General features: G+C 34.4%; 1 protein-coding gene across 1 annotated transcript; it reads right to left on the bottom strand.

Moving 5' to 3' along the window:
* Positions 1-147: 147 nt before the first annotated feature.
* Positions 148-3,391, bottom strand: LOC134727853 (ankyrin-3-like). The gene is made up of 2 exons (XM_063592247.1): positions 3,385-3,391; positions 148-2,546 (listed from the first exon to the last, which is right to left on the bottom strand). Exons 1-2 carry the CDS (start codon positions 3,389-3,391, stop codon positions 148-150), a joined length of 2,406 nt encoding a protein of 801 aa, XP_063448317.1.
* Between the last annotated feature and the right edge of the window lie 10,295 nt (positions 3,392-13,686).

The following is a 13,686-nucleotide window of genomic DNA, read 5'->3' as shown; positions in this document are numbered from 1 at the left end:
TTAACTTTTGTCAAGGTTAGGACCGCACCCATCTGTACATGTAACACTGAATAAGTTCATGTACACACTATATCCCGTTGTTATGACAAACGATCTGTAGTAGTAGGGTTCCATCATTACTATATTTGCTAAATGTTGTAATAATTCTTAAACAACATTAACATGCATATTTTGACTTGCTTTAATCAGAGGTAATAAATCATTATTGTCACACTTATTGACATCGGCTGAATATTGTAACAGTTCTTTAACAACATCGACATGCCCATTCTGACTTGCTATAGACAGAGGGGTTACATCATTAATGCTACACTTATTGACATCTGCTGATCGCTTTAACAGTTCTTTAACAACATCGACATGTCCTTTCTCACTTGCTATAAACAGAGGTGATGCACCGTTATTGTCACACTTATTGACATCAGCTGAATATCGTAACAGTTCTTGGACAACATTATTATGTCCATTCTGACTTGCTATAAAAAGAGGTGATACACCATCCTTGGAACACTTAACGACATCAGCTGAATGGTTTAACAGTTCTCTAACAACATAAACATGTCCTTTCTGACTTGACATATACAGAGGTGATGTACCATCATTTGCACACTTATTGACATCTGCTGAATATTTTAACAGTTCTCTAACAACATAAACATGTCCGTTCTGACTTGACATATACAGAGGTGATGTACCATCATTTGCACACTTATTGACATCTGCTGAATATTTTAACAGTTCTCTAACAACATAAACATGTCCGTTCTGACTTGCGATAAAGAGAGGATATACATCATTATTGGTACACTGGTTGACATCAGCTGAATGTTTTAACAGTTCTTTAACAACATTAACATGTCCATTCTGACTTGCTATATACAGAGATGATTCACCATACTTGTTACAATTGTTGACAGCAGCAGAACACTGTATCAGTTCTCTAACAACATTCACATGTCCTTTTTGACTTGCAACAAAGAGAGGGGATGCATCATTATTGGTACACTGATTTACATCATGTGTATGTTTTAACAGTTCTTTAACAACATAAAGATGTCCATTCTGACTTGCTATATACAGAGGTGATACACCATCAGTGGCACACTTTTTAACATCAGCTGAATGTTTTAACAGTGCTTTGACAACATTTACATATCCATTTTGACTTGCTATATACAGAGGTGAAATATCATTTTTTACACACTTATTGACATCAGCAAAATATTGTAACAGTTTTTGAACAACATCAACATGTCCTGTCTCACTTACTTTATACAGAGGTGATACATCATCATTATCACACTGATTGACATTAGCTGAATGTTGTAACAATTCTTTAACAACATCCACATGTCCATTTTCACTTGCTACCAACAGTGGTGATACACCATAATTGTCACACTTATTGACATCAGCTGAGTGTTTTAACAGTGCTTTGACAACATAAACATGTCCATTTTGACTTGCTATAGACAGTGGTGAAATATCATTAGTTACACACTTATTGACATCAGCTGAATGTTTTAACAGTTCATTTACAACATCGACATGTCCATTTTCACTTGCTATATATAAAGGTGATAAACCACTTATGTCATTCTTACAACAATCAGCTGAATGTTGTTCAACATTATTATCATGTCTGTTATCACTTGCGGCGTTATACAGAAGTGACATGGCATTTGTGTTAAATTCATTGACATCAGCTGAATGGTGTATTAGTTCTTTAACAACACCAACATGTCCATTCGCACTTGCTTTAAACAGAGGTGATGCACCATCATTGCCAAACATATTGACATCAGCTGAATGTTGTAAAAGTTCTTTAACAACATCCACATGTCCATTCTCACTTGCTATAAACAGAGGTGATACACCTTTATTGTTACACTTATTGACATCAGCTAAATATTGGAACAGTTCTTTAACAACATCCGAATGTCCATTCTTACTTGCTTTATACAGAGGTGATACATCATAATTTCTACACTGATTGATATAAGCTGGATGTTGTAAAAGTTCTTGAACAACACCAACATGTCCATTTGCACTTGTTTTAAACAGAGGTGATGTACCATCTTTGTCACACTTATTGACATCAGCTGAATGTTGTAAAAGTTCTTTAACAACATCAACATGTCCATTCTCACTTGCTATAAGCAAAGGGGATACACCAGTATTGTTACACTTATTGACATCAGCTGAATGTTGTAACAGCTCTTTAGCAACATCAACATGTCCCTTTTGACTTGATATAAACAGAGGTGATGCACCATCATTGGCGCACTTATTAACATCAGCTGAATGTTGTAACAGTTCCTTAACAACATCGACATGTCCATTCTGACTTGCAACAAACAGAGGTGATACATCATCATTGTCACACTTATTGACATCAGCTGAATGTTGTAACAGTTCTTTGACAACATCCAATTGTCCTGTCTTACTTGCTTTATACAGAGTTGATACACCATCGTTGTCACACTTATTGACATCAACTGGATTTATTGGTTCGTCAATTACATCAATATGTCTTGCCTCACTTGCTATAAACAGAGGTGACACATAATTATTGTCACACTTATTGTCATTAGCTGAATTTTGTAACAGTATTTTTTTACAACAATAATATGTTCATTCTGACTTGTTTATACTAATGCAATAACACTAAAAAAGGGTATGCCACATAACGTTGGAGGCGCCTTATTTTGCTTCAAAGCACCATTCTTTAAGTGGTCCTATAGAATATTTTCGAAATTTGGGATGGTAAAACAAACGCATTAAAGATCCGTCTAAATCCAATTTATTTGACTTATTCAATACGTTGCCTTGATGATTTGTTTTTTAGATTCAAATTATCTTGAATACACTTAAAGTACTGCCGACATTAACCCTGATGAATATACTTTTAATCAATCAAATATTAATAGCAATAACTGTCCCTTTCTAGATTGATATATAGAAATGTTATCCCAGAGAATCTCTACACCAAAAGAAAGGCAAAATTTTATGAAATTTTGTGGATAGTTGTCTCATTTGCAATCATACCTTATCTCCCTTATTTTACAATGTTTAATTCTGATGGTGTTTTTTTCCAATATGACATAAAATGGGGTGTGAAAATTTCATTGTACTAATTTGAAGGTTATCAATGTTGTAAATACGGCGCGAACACAACGCGGGAACGTTACGTATGTCTTATAGTGTAACGCCAAGACTTTGTGACGTGTCACTTGTTTACTTGGGCTTATATAGATCGATTACACATATTAGAGCATGCAACGTTTTATTGCTTAATTCACGTATTCCTGACATTTTGGTGCCGTGTCCAATGGATTTGAATAAACTGAAATCGATTAGGAAAGCGAACAGAAGTGTAGTTACAAGACATTACGGAAAATTGACGATTTGAAAAACGAAACGGAGTTAGCCAGGGTAGATCTTTTAGCAACATTTGAAAGTGTGGAACAGAAGAGGAAACTTTTGGAGGATTTAAATCAATAAATTATTAGTGCAATCGATACAGAAGAAAGTGATGATTGATTACTTTTTTTTAACCATTCTGTTGTGAATTGGCAGCCGACAGTTCGTTTGAAAATTAAAAAAAAAGATTGAAAAAAAAGAACCGCATACCTTTTGACACCAGATACCAATTCAAAATATAATTTTCAATCTATACAAATCATATTTATCGGTTTTATTCATTACTGATTGATTGATGTTAAATGCCACATTCAACACTATTCGCTAGTTTAATGCGGTAAATTGTATTGGTTTAGGTGGCAGGAGTACCGAGAGAAAACTTCGGAACTTCAACAGTTAAACTGACACATCTTGGCAATCTAGCGCCACGTGTAAGTTTTGAAATCACAACATCAGTATTGACAGGCAAATTGAAATCAACAATACATCAAATGTAAGGTGCTTTTCTTCGCTTTGTAATTTTTTTGTTAGTGTGCATTTAACTTAACCCCAAACGGGAGGGATTGTACCTGATATTCATATGATGAAGACATAATCTTTCAATCAGTTTAATTGAGGTCTGGAGCTGGCATGTCAGTTAACTGCTAGTAGTCTGTTGTTATGTATGTATTATTGTCATTTTATCTATTTTCTTTTGTTACATCTTTTGACATCGGACTCGGACTTCTCTTGAACTGAATTTTAATGTGCGTATTGTTATTCTTTTACTTTTCTACATTGGCTAGAGGTATAGGGGGAGGGTTGTGATCTCATAAACATGTTTAACCCCGCCGCAATTTTGCGCCTGTCCCAAGTCAGGAGCCTCTGGCCTTTGTTAGTCATGTATGATTTTAAATTTTAGTTTCTTATGTATGACGTCCATTATCACTGTACTTTTATGCATATTTTAAGGGCCAGCTGAAGGACACCTACGGGTTCTCGCTACATTGAAGACCCATTGGTTGCCTTCGGCTGTTGTTTGCTCTATGGTCGGGTGGTTGTCCCTTTGACATATTCACCATTTCCTTTCTCAATTTTATTTTCTTATTTTTTGTCATTGATGTATACTGAATATTATTTTTTTTCTATTCTAGGGCAATGCAGAGATACGGTAGTTGAAATAACTAGAACACAAGTCCACCAATGACCTTTTTTAATCCTTAAACCTTGAATGTGTACATTTATTTGTAGTGATTTTGAAAATTGAGGCCAACATATGATTATTACACCAAATATTAATTCAGAATATCACGTTCTTCTTAAGGGAGAGGCAAAAGAAACAAGAGGCAAATGGGCAAATTGACAACAACATTGCTAAAATAAAAGAACCGAGAGAAAAACAAGAGAAAACACACTTAAAATATTGAAAACTACATAATGAACAACACTAATCGAGCCCCACCAAAAATCTTGGTGTGATCTCAGATACACCGATAGGATGAGCAGATCTTGCTCTGCGCGTGGGACCTGTCGTTCAAGTAAATATCAAATTTATAAATTGAAAATGGCAGCCCACATTAGTCCAGAGAATCTGAGGTTTAACCTCAAACAAATTGCAACAGAATTATTTTTTCATGAAAAACGAAGATTACAACTATATTATTAACATATCAAAAATCGGCAAAAATCGGACCACGGCAAAGTTGTTTAATTTATGAGAATTAAAAAGGTAAAATTCCAATGAATTTCATGCAACGTAATGCGCGCCATACGTCAAAAGGGAAATAACTTGTACACTGCAACTACAATATGTCAACAAGCGGCATTTGTTTTTTACTTGGATTTGACCCAGTGGAACTTAAAACTGGTGAGTAAAGCTTGACTATTATAATAAATGTATAAAAATAAATACATTTATCATGTTTTGAATCTTTAAAAAAGTATTTGTTTCCCCCCAGTTGCATTATTTTGCCGTATTCCCCCTTCACTTGTCATTTTCAATTCCATCATTTTTTACATTGATTTATTACAATAAATCATGTTTCCTAGTCTTGGAAATTGTTTTAAATGTATAATAACTGTTTACCAACGTTTTTCACTGAAAAAAAGACATTTCTCAGGGAGGTTACGTTAAAAATAAAAAAAAGTATGGAACGCCGTTTGTGACACAAAGAATGAACGAGTAAAAACAAGTATTTGTATTTTCATTCCTATAAATGCTTTTGTAGTAATCTTTGTTGTTGTTTTTAAGTATCTTATAATGACCAGCTGTACGCACTGTGGTGTTAGGCGTTCTATTATCGTTGGTTGGCCGCCAGGAGTACGGTTTATGGATCATATATAACTTATGTTTAAATTTACCATTTTTTTTTTAAATTTTAACAGTGTGGATAACATTGTTTTTTACTGTTTACTTTGCAAATAAAATATGAAATACCTTTATTGTTTTTAATTAACCTATTCATGGGCTAATAATGTAATTTTACTTTTAATCAAATTAAATTTTTATATGGTTGTGATTGAAAAATCAAAACTTTCTGTTTCAGGATGAAATGGTGATCGAAGACAAGTCCGAAAAAAGAAAGCAATGGTTATTTATCCGTTTATACCACTAGAGCAGCAAAATTGAGTGATAGTAAGTTTCATGCAAATATATATTTCTTTGAAGTTGAATGATGAAGCTTATTCTTTTTTATATGACCATCCGTATGTTTGCCCACGCGATCATGTTCACTGTTAAGCAATTAGAACATAATATAACCGTCAAACAAATTTTGAAAAACTGCAGAATTGAGTATTAAAACTAGCGAATTCGATTTGCATCCAGTTACGAACTACAGTGATTAAACATGACATTATTTTAATGATATCAATTGTAAAGTTTTATTAACAATGTGTAGAGCGTGAACTAAACAAATAATTCTTTTCTTTGCTTTGAAACTTAATTATATTCTTCATTCATTTCAGATGTCTGGAAGTAACTGTGTGATATGCAACGAACCTTTGGAGAATGGGCAAGTTCTGATAACGATAAGAGAAAAAGGTGCAAAAACAATCAATGAAGTAAGCAGCAAACATAGACATCAAAACGTATTTGCTGTAGCCGGCCAAATACTACACCAAGAATGTCGAAAAAAGTATACTAATGCTAAAGAGATTCAGAAAATTGGTAAAGAGAATGCTGATAACGATAGATTTGATCGACTCACGCGATCATCACAGTATTTTGATTTTAGAGAACACTGTTTGTTTTGTGGACAGTCAGCGCAAATGTCAGATAGAAAATATGGAATAGAAGTATATCCAGTGAGAACTTTTGAATTCCAACAGAAAATTGATGCAATATGCAAAGACAGAAAAGATTCATGGGCTGCTGATGTTTTGGCAAAACTTGAATATGCACAAGACTTACCTGCAGCAGATGCTATTTACCATCAGAAATGTAGCGTCAACTTCAGGACAGGGAAAAATATACCAATTGATGGAACACCAGAGCAAAAACGAAAAAAGCAAGGTAGACCAGATCACACTGAAGCAAATACAGCTTTTCTAAAAACCATGGATTACTTGCTAGAAAATGAAGAAGACCAATTGACAGTAAAAGACCTCGTTCATCAAATGACACAGTTTTGTGGAGATCTGGCATACACAACAGTACACATGAAATCAAAGATCAAAACACACTTTGGTGATGAAGCTTTTATTACCGACGTCTGTGGAAAACCAAATGTGGTCACTCTTCGTAAAACGGCATCTGTTCTTCTGCAAGAATTTCATCAGAGTAAAAAAACTTCCGATCCTGAAACAGAAAAAAGAGATATTATCAAAACAGCAGCTAAACTTATCAAATCTGATATAAAATCAATGGAATTTTCAAGGGCGGTGTATCCATCACCAGCTACAATAGCATCTTGTGAGGAAAACATCGCATACTTACCTGACAGTCTTAAACAGCTACTTGGTGGAATATTTTCTGAAAAAGATTGCGATCTTAAAGTGGCAGCCATTGGCCAGTCTATCATGCAAGCCACAAGACCAAGATCTCTGATTGCCCCTTTACAGCTAGGTCTAGGAGTTCAAATGCAACACCATTTTGGTAATATTATGAGCGGATCTGGACTTGCAGAGCTCATGGAAACTGTCTATGCACCTAACGCTGTTACACATATGTTTACCGGAAAGGCAGTTGCGAGAGCAGTGCGTGGTCATTTCTTGATTTACAATGCTTTAACTTCATTATTGTTGTGCGAACAGTTTCATGTATCTTCCACTGTCTTGAAAGATCATGACACTGAAAATGTAGAACATCTTTCTTCTCTTGAAGACTCTGAAATTCACAATGAAAACATTTTTATCCAGGATTTAAATAAATTGAGTTATACTTTTGATGAAATCCTAGAACGACTTCTTCCAGTAGACACCCTTGATCAGAATGAGGTATTGATAAAAATACGCGACAGTATATCAACTTTTAGAAAATCACATATCGAAAACCGGACAGCTCGACTATGGTTTCTATATATGGATATGGTGGACTTGCTGCGTAATTTCATCAAAGCTGAAAGAACTGGAAACTGGACCCTTCATCTTCAAACTATTCAAAACATGTTACCATACTTTGCTGCTGCAGGACATAACTTATATCTAAAATCTGCGTATGTTTACCTGCAGCAAATGCATGGGTTATCAAGAACAAATCCGGCAATAAACGAAGCTCTCATGTCAGGCTTCCATGTGATGAGAAGAAGTGATCGGTTTTGGTCAGGTTTATCATCGGATCTGATCATATAGCAAGTTTTGATGAGATGCATTAAAACAACTGGAGGTCTCACCAGAGGTCGAGGGATGACAGATGCGCAGAGATCATTGTGGATTTTGTCTATGCCACAGTGTATTCAGATGAATGAGGCCATGCAACAAGTAACTGGTGTAAACTTTGAAACGAGCGAACAGCACAAAGAAATGTGCATTCCAAGGAAGGTACGGGATACCAAAGACACAACAACATTTCTTGACTTTCTTGGAGAAAGAAGTCCATTTTCTATCGATAAAAATCTGAGGAACATCGAAACAGGAGCAACTGGCGACAGCAACGTAAATTCTGACAATGCACTGGTCATAGGACACAATATAATATCGTCAATGGAAGGTAAATGTATTGACGAGTTTGTATTCAAAAGAAAAAACCAAGTAACAACTCTATCTTCAAAATTAAATATCAAAGTAGATAATGAAGAAATATCTGTCGATCCACAATTGTTGTTTCAACGACTAGTTACTACTGCTAATACCATGTTTCCAGATGTATCTCAAGTCTTTAAGTACGAACTAAGCGCAGTACCAGCTGCTTTGTTTGAACCGTCTGGGTTGATGCGACAGGCACAGAAATCAACATTGGCAGATGAAATATGGAACACGGGAAGTTGTGTATTTTCATATGACCTTGGTACCGATGTTCGCCACGTAATCGACGGTGGTTCCCTGATACAGCGAATCCCATGGGAAAAAGGTGCGACATTTGCAGAAATATGTCAGTTATACATCGACCATATTAATAACAGATATCCCATTCCAATAATTGTCTTTGATGGGTATGGTTCCGGACCAACGATAAAAGATCATGTACATGAACGGAGATCGAAAGGTGTGACTGGTACACACATCTCATTCAAAGATAGCACACCGTTTAAATCAAAGAAGGAAATTTTCTTAGCTAATGGAGAAAACAAGCAAAACTTTATCAATATGCTTTGTAATAAAATGGATAATGAAGGATTTATTTCTCTTCAATCTGCTGCTGATGCTGATGTTCTTATTGCATCAACTGCTGTACGATATGCATCTTGTTACCCTACCGTTGTCGTTGGTGAAGACACTGATGTTCTCATACTACTGCTTTTCCATGCAGAGGAAAATTCTAAACCATTGGTTTTTCAATCCGATAAAATTCGAAAGTCTAAAGTATGGGATATTAAAAAGACTAAAGAGTTGCTTGGAAATGAAATAGTCGATTTGTTACCATTTATTCATGCTATCACAGGGTGTGACACGACATCTAGACTTTACGGTATAGGGAAGAAGGAAGGACTAAAGCGGTTGCGTGAGAATGTCTTTTTTAGAGAGTTAGCTTCAGTATTTTTAAAACAAGATGCAACGTCAGATGATGTAATACAATCAGGACAGTCAGCTCTTGTTATATTATACGGAGGTGATACAGGAGAAAGCTTAGACAAGTTACGCTACAGAAAATTTAACCATAAAGTTCTTACCAATTCTTTGTCTTGTGTACATGTTCAGTCCTTGCCACCTACCTCAGAAGCAGCGTCTCAGCACTGCAAGCGTGCATATTATCAGATCCAAGAATTGACAAATGACTCTGTCCATATGTTAAGATCATCAGACTAGGGATGGGTTCTACAAGGTACATCACTTTGTCCAATTAGAACAATTTTGCCTCCAGCTCCAGATAATTTATTGCACGTGATTAGATGTAAATGCAAATCTGGTTGCGATACACGCAGATGCACTTGTAGAAAAAACGGTCTTGACTGTAGCTCAGCATGTAGCGAATGTAAGGGACTGAACTGTTCAAACTGTAAAGTACTTGAGATTCATGAAGACGAGGACGATAGTGACATTTAATTCTTACATATACATGATTGGTTGGTGATGTGACTCCATAACATTTAAGCAAAAACTTTGAACGAAATTTTGTTTTTATAAGATTTACTTTTATCACAATGTGAATTCAGAAATATTTTATTTGGTCTCCCTCTTCTGTAACTATTCAAACTACATTAATGTGTCAAAATAATGAATACGATGTTTCTGTTGAAGTCTATTCTATCTTTGAGGGATTAAAATTCTTCAAGTTAATATTCGAGATGATTTTTTTTTTAATTTTTAGGTTTATAAATTTTCCAGTTGTCAGCGATTTTCTATTCAAATCAGCGTTTTTTCTCAAAAAAAAACTTACGGCTATGCATTTTTAAGATTTCATCACGATAATACATATAATTGCAACGTTTTAGAAAAAAAATAGGGACTTCGAGTAAAAAATTTTTTTTTTTTTTTTTTTTCCAGTTTTCAGCGATTTTCTATTCAAAATCAGCGTTTTTTGGAAAAAAAACCCAAAGACTATGCATTTTTAATATTTGATCACGATGATACATATGATTGAAACGTTTTCTGAAAAAAATAGGGACTTTGAGTAAAAATTTAAAAAAAATATCATTTTTTCCAGTTTTTAGCGATTTTTACATAAAAATCACCATTTTACCCATAAAACACAAATTTCCCGTGGTCTGTGAAACGCCGATTTTTAATATGTCACTAACAGGTATCCAATGAAACAAAATTGATATAAATTATTTCTGTTGCAATTACTTTGAGGTTGAGCCATTTTTTACCTCAGATTCCCTGGACTACATACAAATTTGACACTCTTAATCAATTTAGATAACTAGTAATAAATGAAATGTAACCCTAAAAATGCTTCTCCAACGTTTGTACTTCTAGAATGCCTACATTTTATAATGCATATTGTAAAACTTGAATCTACTTCCGAGCGATACTTCTCAAAATTTTCGCAAACAACAAGATATATAATAATACCATCGTCATGCCTTATGTATCATGTACTATAGTACGACGGTAGATCAAAACTGACGTGGAAAGGTAACCCCCGGCCACCGAAAGCTTCATTTATATGAAGCCCAGGTGGTCATGTGGTCTAGTGGGATGGCTACAGTGCAGGCGATTTGTCTCAGTAGCATGGGTTCGAATCCCGGCGAGAGAAGAACAAAAAAAATGCGAAAGCAGTTGTACAGATCTAACATTGTTTGGTTGATGTATAGACGAGTTAAATATACAAAATGTGCACAGCCATGTATCACCATCATTGCTGGTGATCGAATGGATAAATCTGTAGTAGAGTTGTCACTGACTCAGACATACCAATAGATATGTTTTTTTTTGTGACTGTATCTTGCATTCATTTGTAGGATCTTTTACTTTTTACTTTCCATTAAAATTACATACAGTCTGCAGTTAAAGATTTTGTTAAAGATTTCAAACATTTATTAGATTCATAAACAAACCTGGATGTTTACAAAACTGGGATTGAAGATGTCTACAAGCAAAAGATAATATCTAGAGGAATATTTAAAACAAACGAAAAACTCCTTATTTTTTTTCATCCTGCGACCTACAGCAAAAGTAGGCGAAACACTGAGTTCTGCGGAATCCCGATGATTTATTTTTTATTTTATCATGGTACTGCGTCTCAAGATGACCAGAAAAAGTAAAATTGGACTCATAAGAAAATTCAAACGGAAAGTCCCAATTATACCCTACGAATAGATAAAAACGTTCATATTCCCAATCTTTAATATAATTTAAGTTCTACTTAAATTCAGTTATCACGGTGCGTTTTACCATATATGTTTTGTTTATTTATTGGTGAGTTTATTATACCATAATCTCATTGGTGGTTACAGGACCTTAAATCTGACGTAACAAGCTTTTTTTTAATTTGGATCCAAGGAGGAAGGCAGGATACAATTGAACTCAAATATAAAACAAAACAAAAATAGTCAGGAAGTATTTAGAAGTATGCAAACTTTTGAAAGTATACTTGGTGGTTGTTACGAACGCATGAATGGTGTTTCGTCATATAGTGACGGTAATTGTTACTTAGTTATTGTCCTTACTTGTTTTTTTTTGTAGTTATATATCACAAACTGTAAAGTTTATATGTCAATTAAACTTTGAATTTGAATTTGAATTTGTTAATATTATGAATTATTTTTGAAGGTTCTCACATCAAGAGCAACGTTAACTGAAATATGGGAGCACGTGGTGACCACACGGAATAATATAATTTTTCGAAGATTACTACCTAGTTAAAGTATATGACAATTGGATATTACTGATACATTTGACACACTTACTAAAGTCGAGAGTTTACTTGTTAGGTGTATAGCTCAGGTGCCCCCTTTTCTCCAATTTTCTTTTCTCTCTCATTACAAATTGTATTTGTGTGGAATGTGTTGGCGTCAACAGGTTAATCAAACGATTATCAGAGTAACCGCTCAGATTTGTTTGTTCAATTTGAAAGTCCTTTATGAAACACACAGATGTTTTATTTATGGTCTTGTTTTTAATGATGGTACTTGTAATTCATAATGTATCGCAGATACTGATTAGTGTCTACTGTGTTTATGTTGCATGACACGTACTGATCTTTAATGCACTATTTTTATTGATAATCTTTTTACAAGATTTCCTGGTATGGATTCCAAGCGACAAAAACAACATTGTTTGTTGTCAATCAAGATTCTCCGAGGAGCAGTAATTTACAGTTTTAATTTAAGTACAAATAATTGTAATATGTATTTTTTTGAAATAATTGAAATAACATTGCATGCCATAAAACTCTAGAAGGGTGACTTCACCCACAGTATGTTCCCAAAAATGATGAGTGGTTGATCATCAGTACCGTTAAATTATTAAAATAGAGCGGGCTACTCACTTAATTTTGCTCTTCTCGTCCTTATCAAACTATCTATTAACTGTACCATTTATGTTATTAACATATGGATCTTCATTTGACACCAACCACATTGTCATTTATAAATTTTAATTAGTGAATTCTTGAAGATAAATCTAAATAAAACTGAAACTCTCAGTTTAAAGTGACGGACATTGAAGAAAAAAATAATTTCGTCTTCAACAATGTCATTGTTACATAATTTACAAATTTGTATCTGATGTATTCCTTTACAGATATAGGAAAATGTGGTGTGAGTGCCGTTGACACAACTCTCCATCCAAATAACAATTTAAAAAAAATAAACCATTATAGGTCGATGTACGGCCTTCAACAAGGAGCCTTGGCTCACACCGAACAACAAGCTATAAAGGGCCTCCAAAATTACAAGTATTAAACCATTCAAATAGGTAAACCAACGGTCCAATCTATATAAAAAAACAAGAAACGAGAAACACGTATGTATTACATAAACAAACGACTGTACATCAGATTCCTGACTTAGGACAGTTGCAAACATTTGCAGCGGGATTAAACGTTTTAAAGGATACAAACCTTCTCCCTTTTTCTGAAACAATAGCGGAAAATCAGAACATAGAAAAACACACAATAACATATAAATTGGCAGACTTAACTTTATGTCTTCGAAGGGATGGGGTAATTGAAAATGTAATGGTTATTGGGTGTAATGCATTACAATTATCCATGTAACTGAATATAATGTGTAATGGAGC

This window comes from Mytilus trossulus, chromosome 8 (genome assembly GCF_036588685.1).
Source record: "Mytilus trossulus isolate FHL-02 chromosome 8, PNRI_Mtr1.1.1.hap1, whole genome shotgun sequence".
NCBI classification, from domain to species: Eukaryota; Metazoa; Mollusca; class Bivalvia; order Mytilida; family Mytilidae; genus Mytilus; species Mytilus trossulus.
Note: the sequence above shows the minus strand (reverse complement) of the source record. Positions and strands in the feature narration are given on the sequence as shown.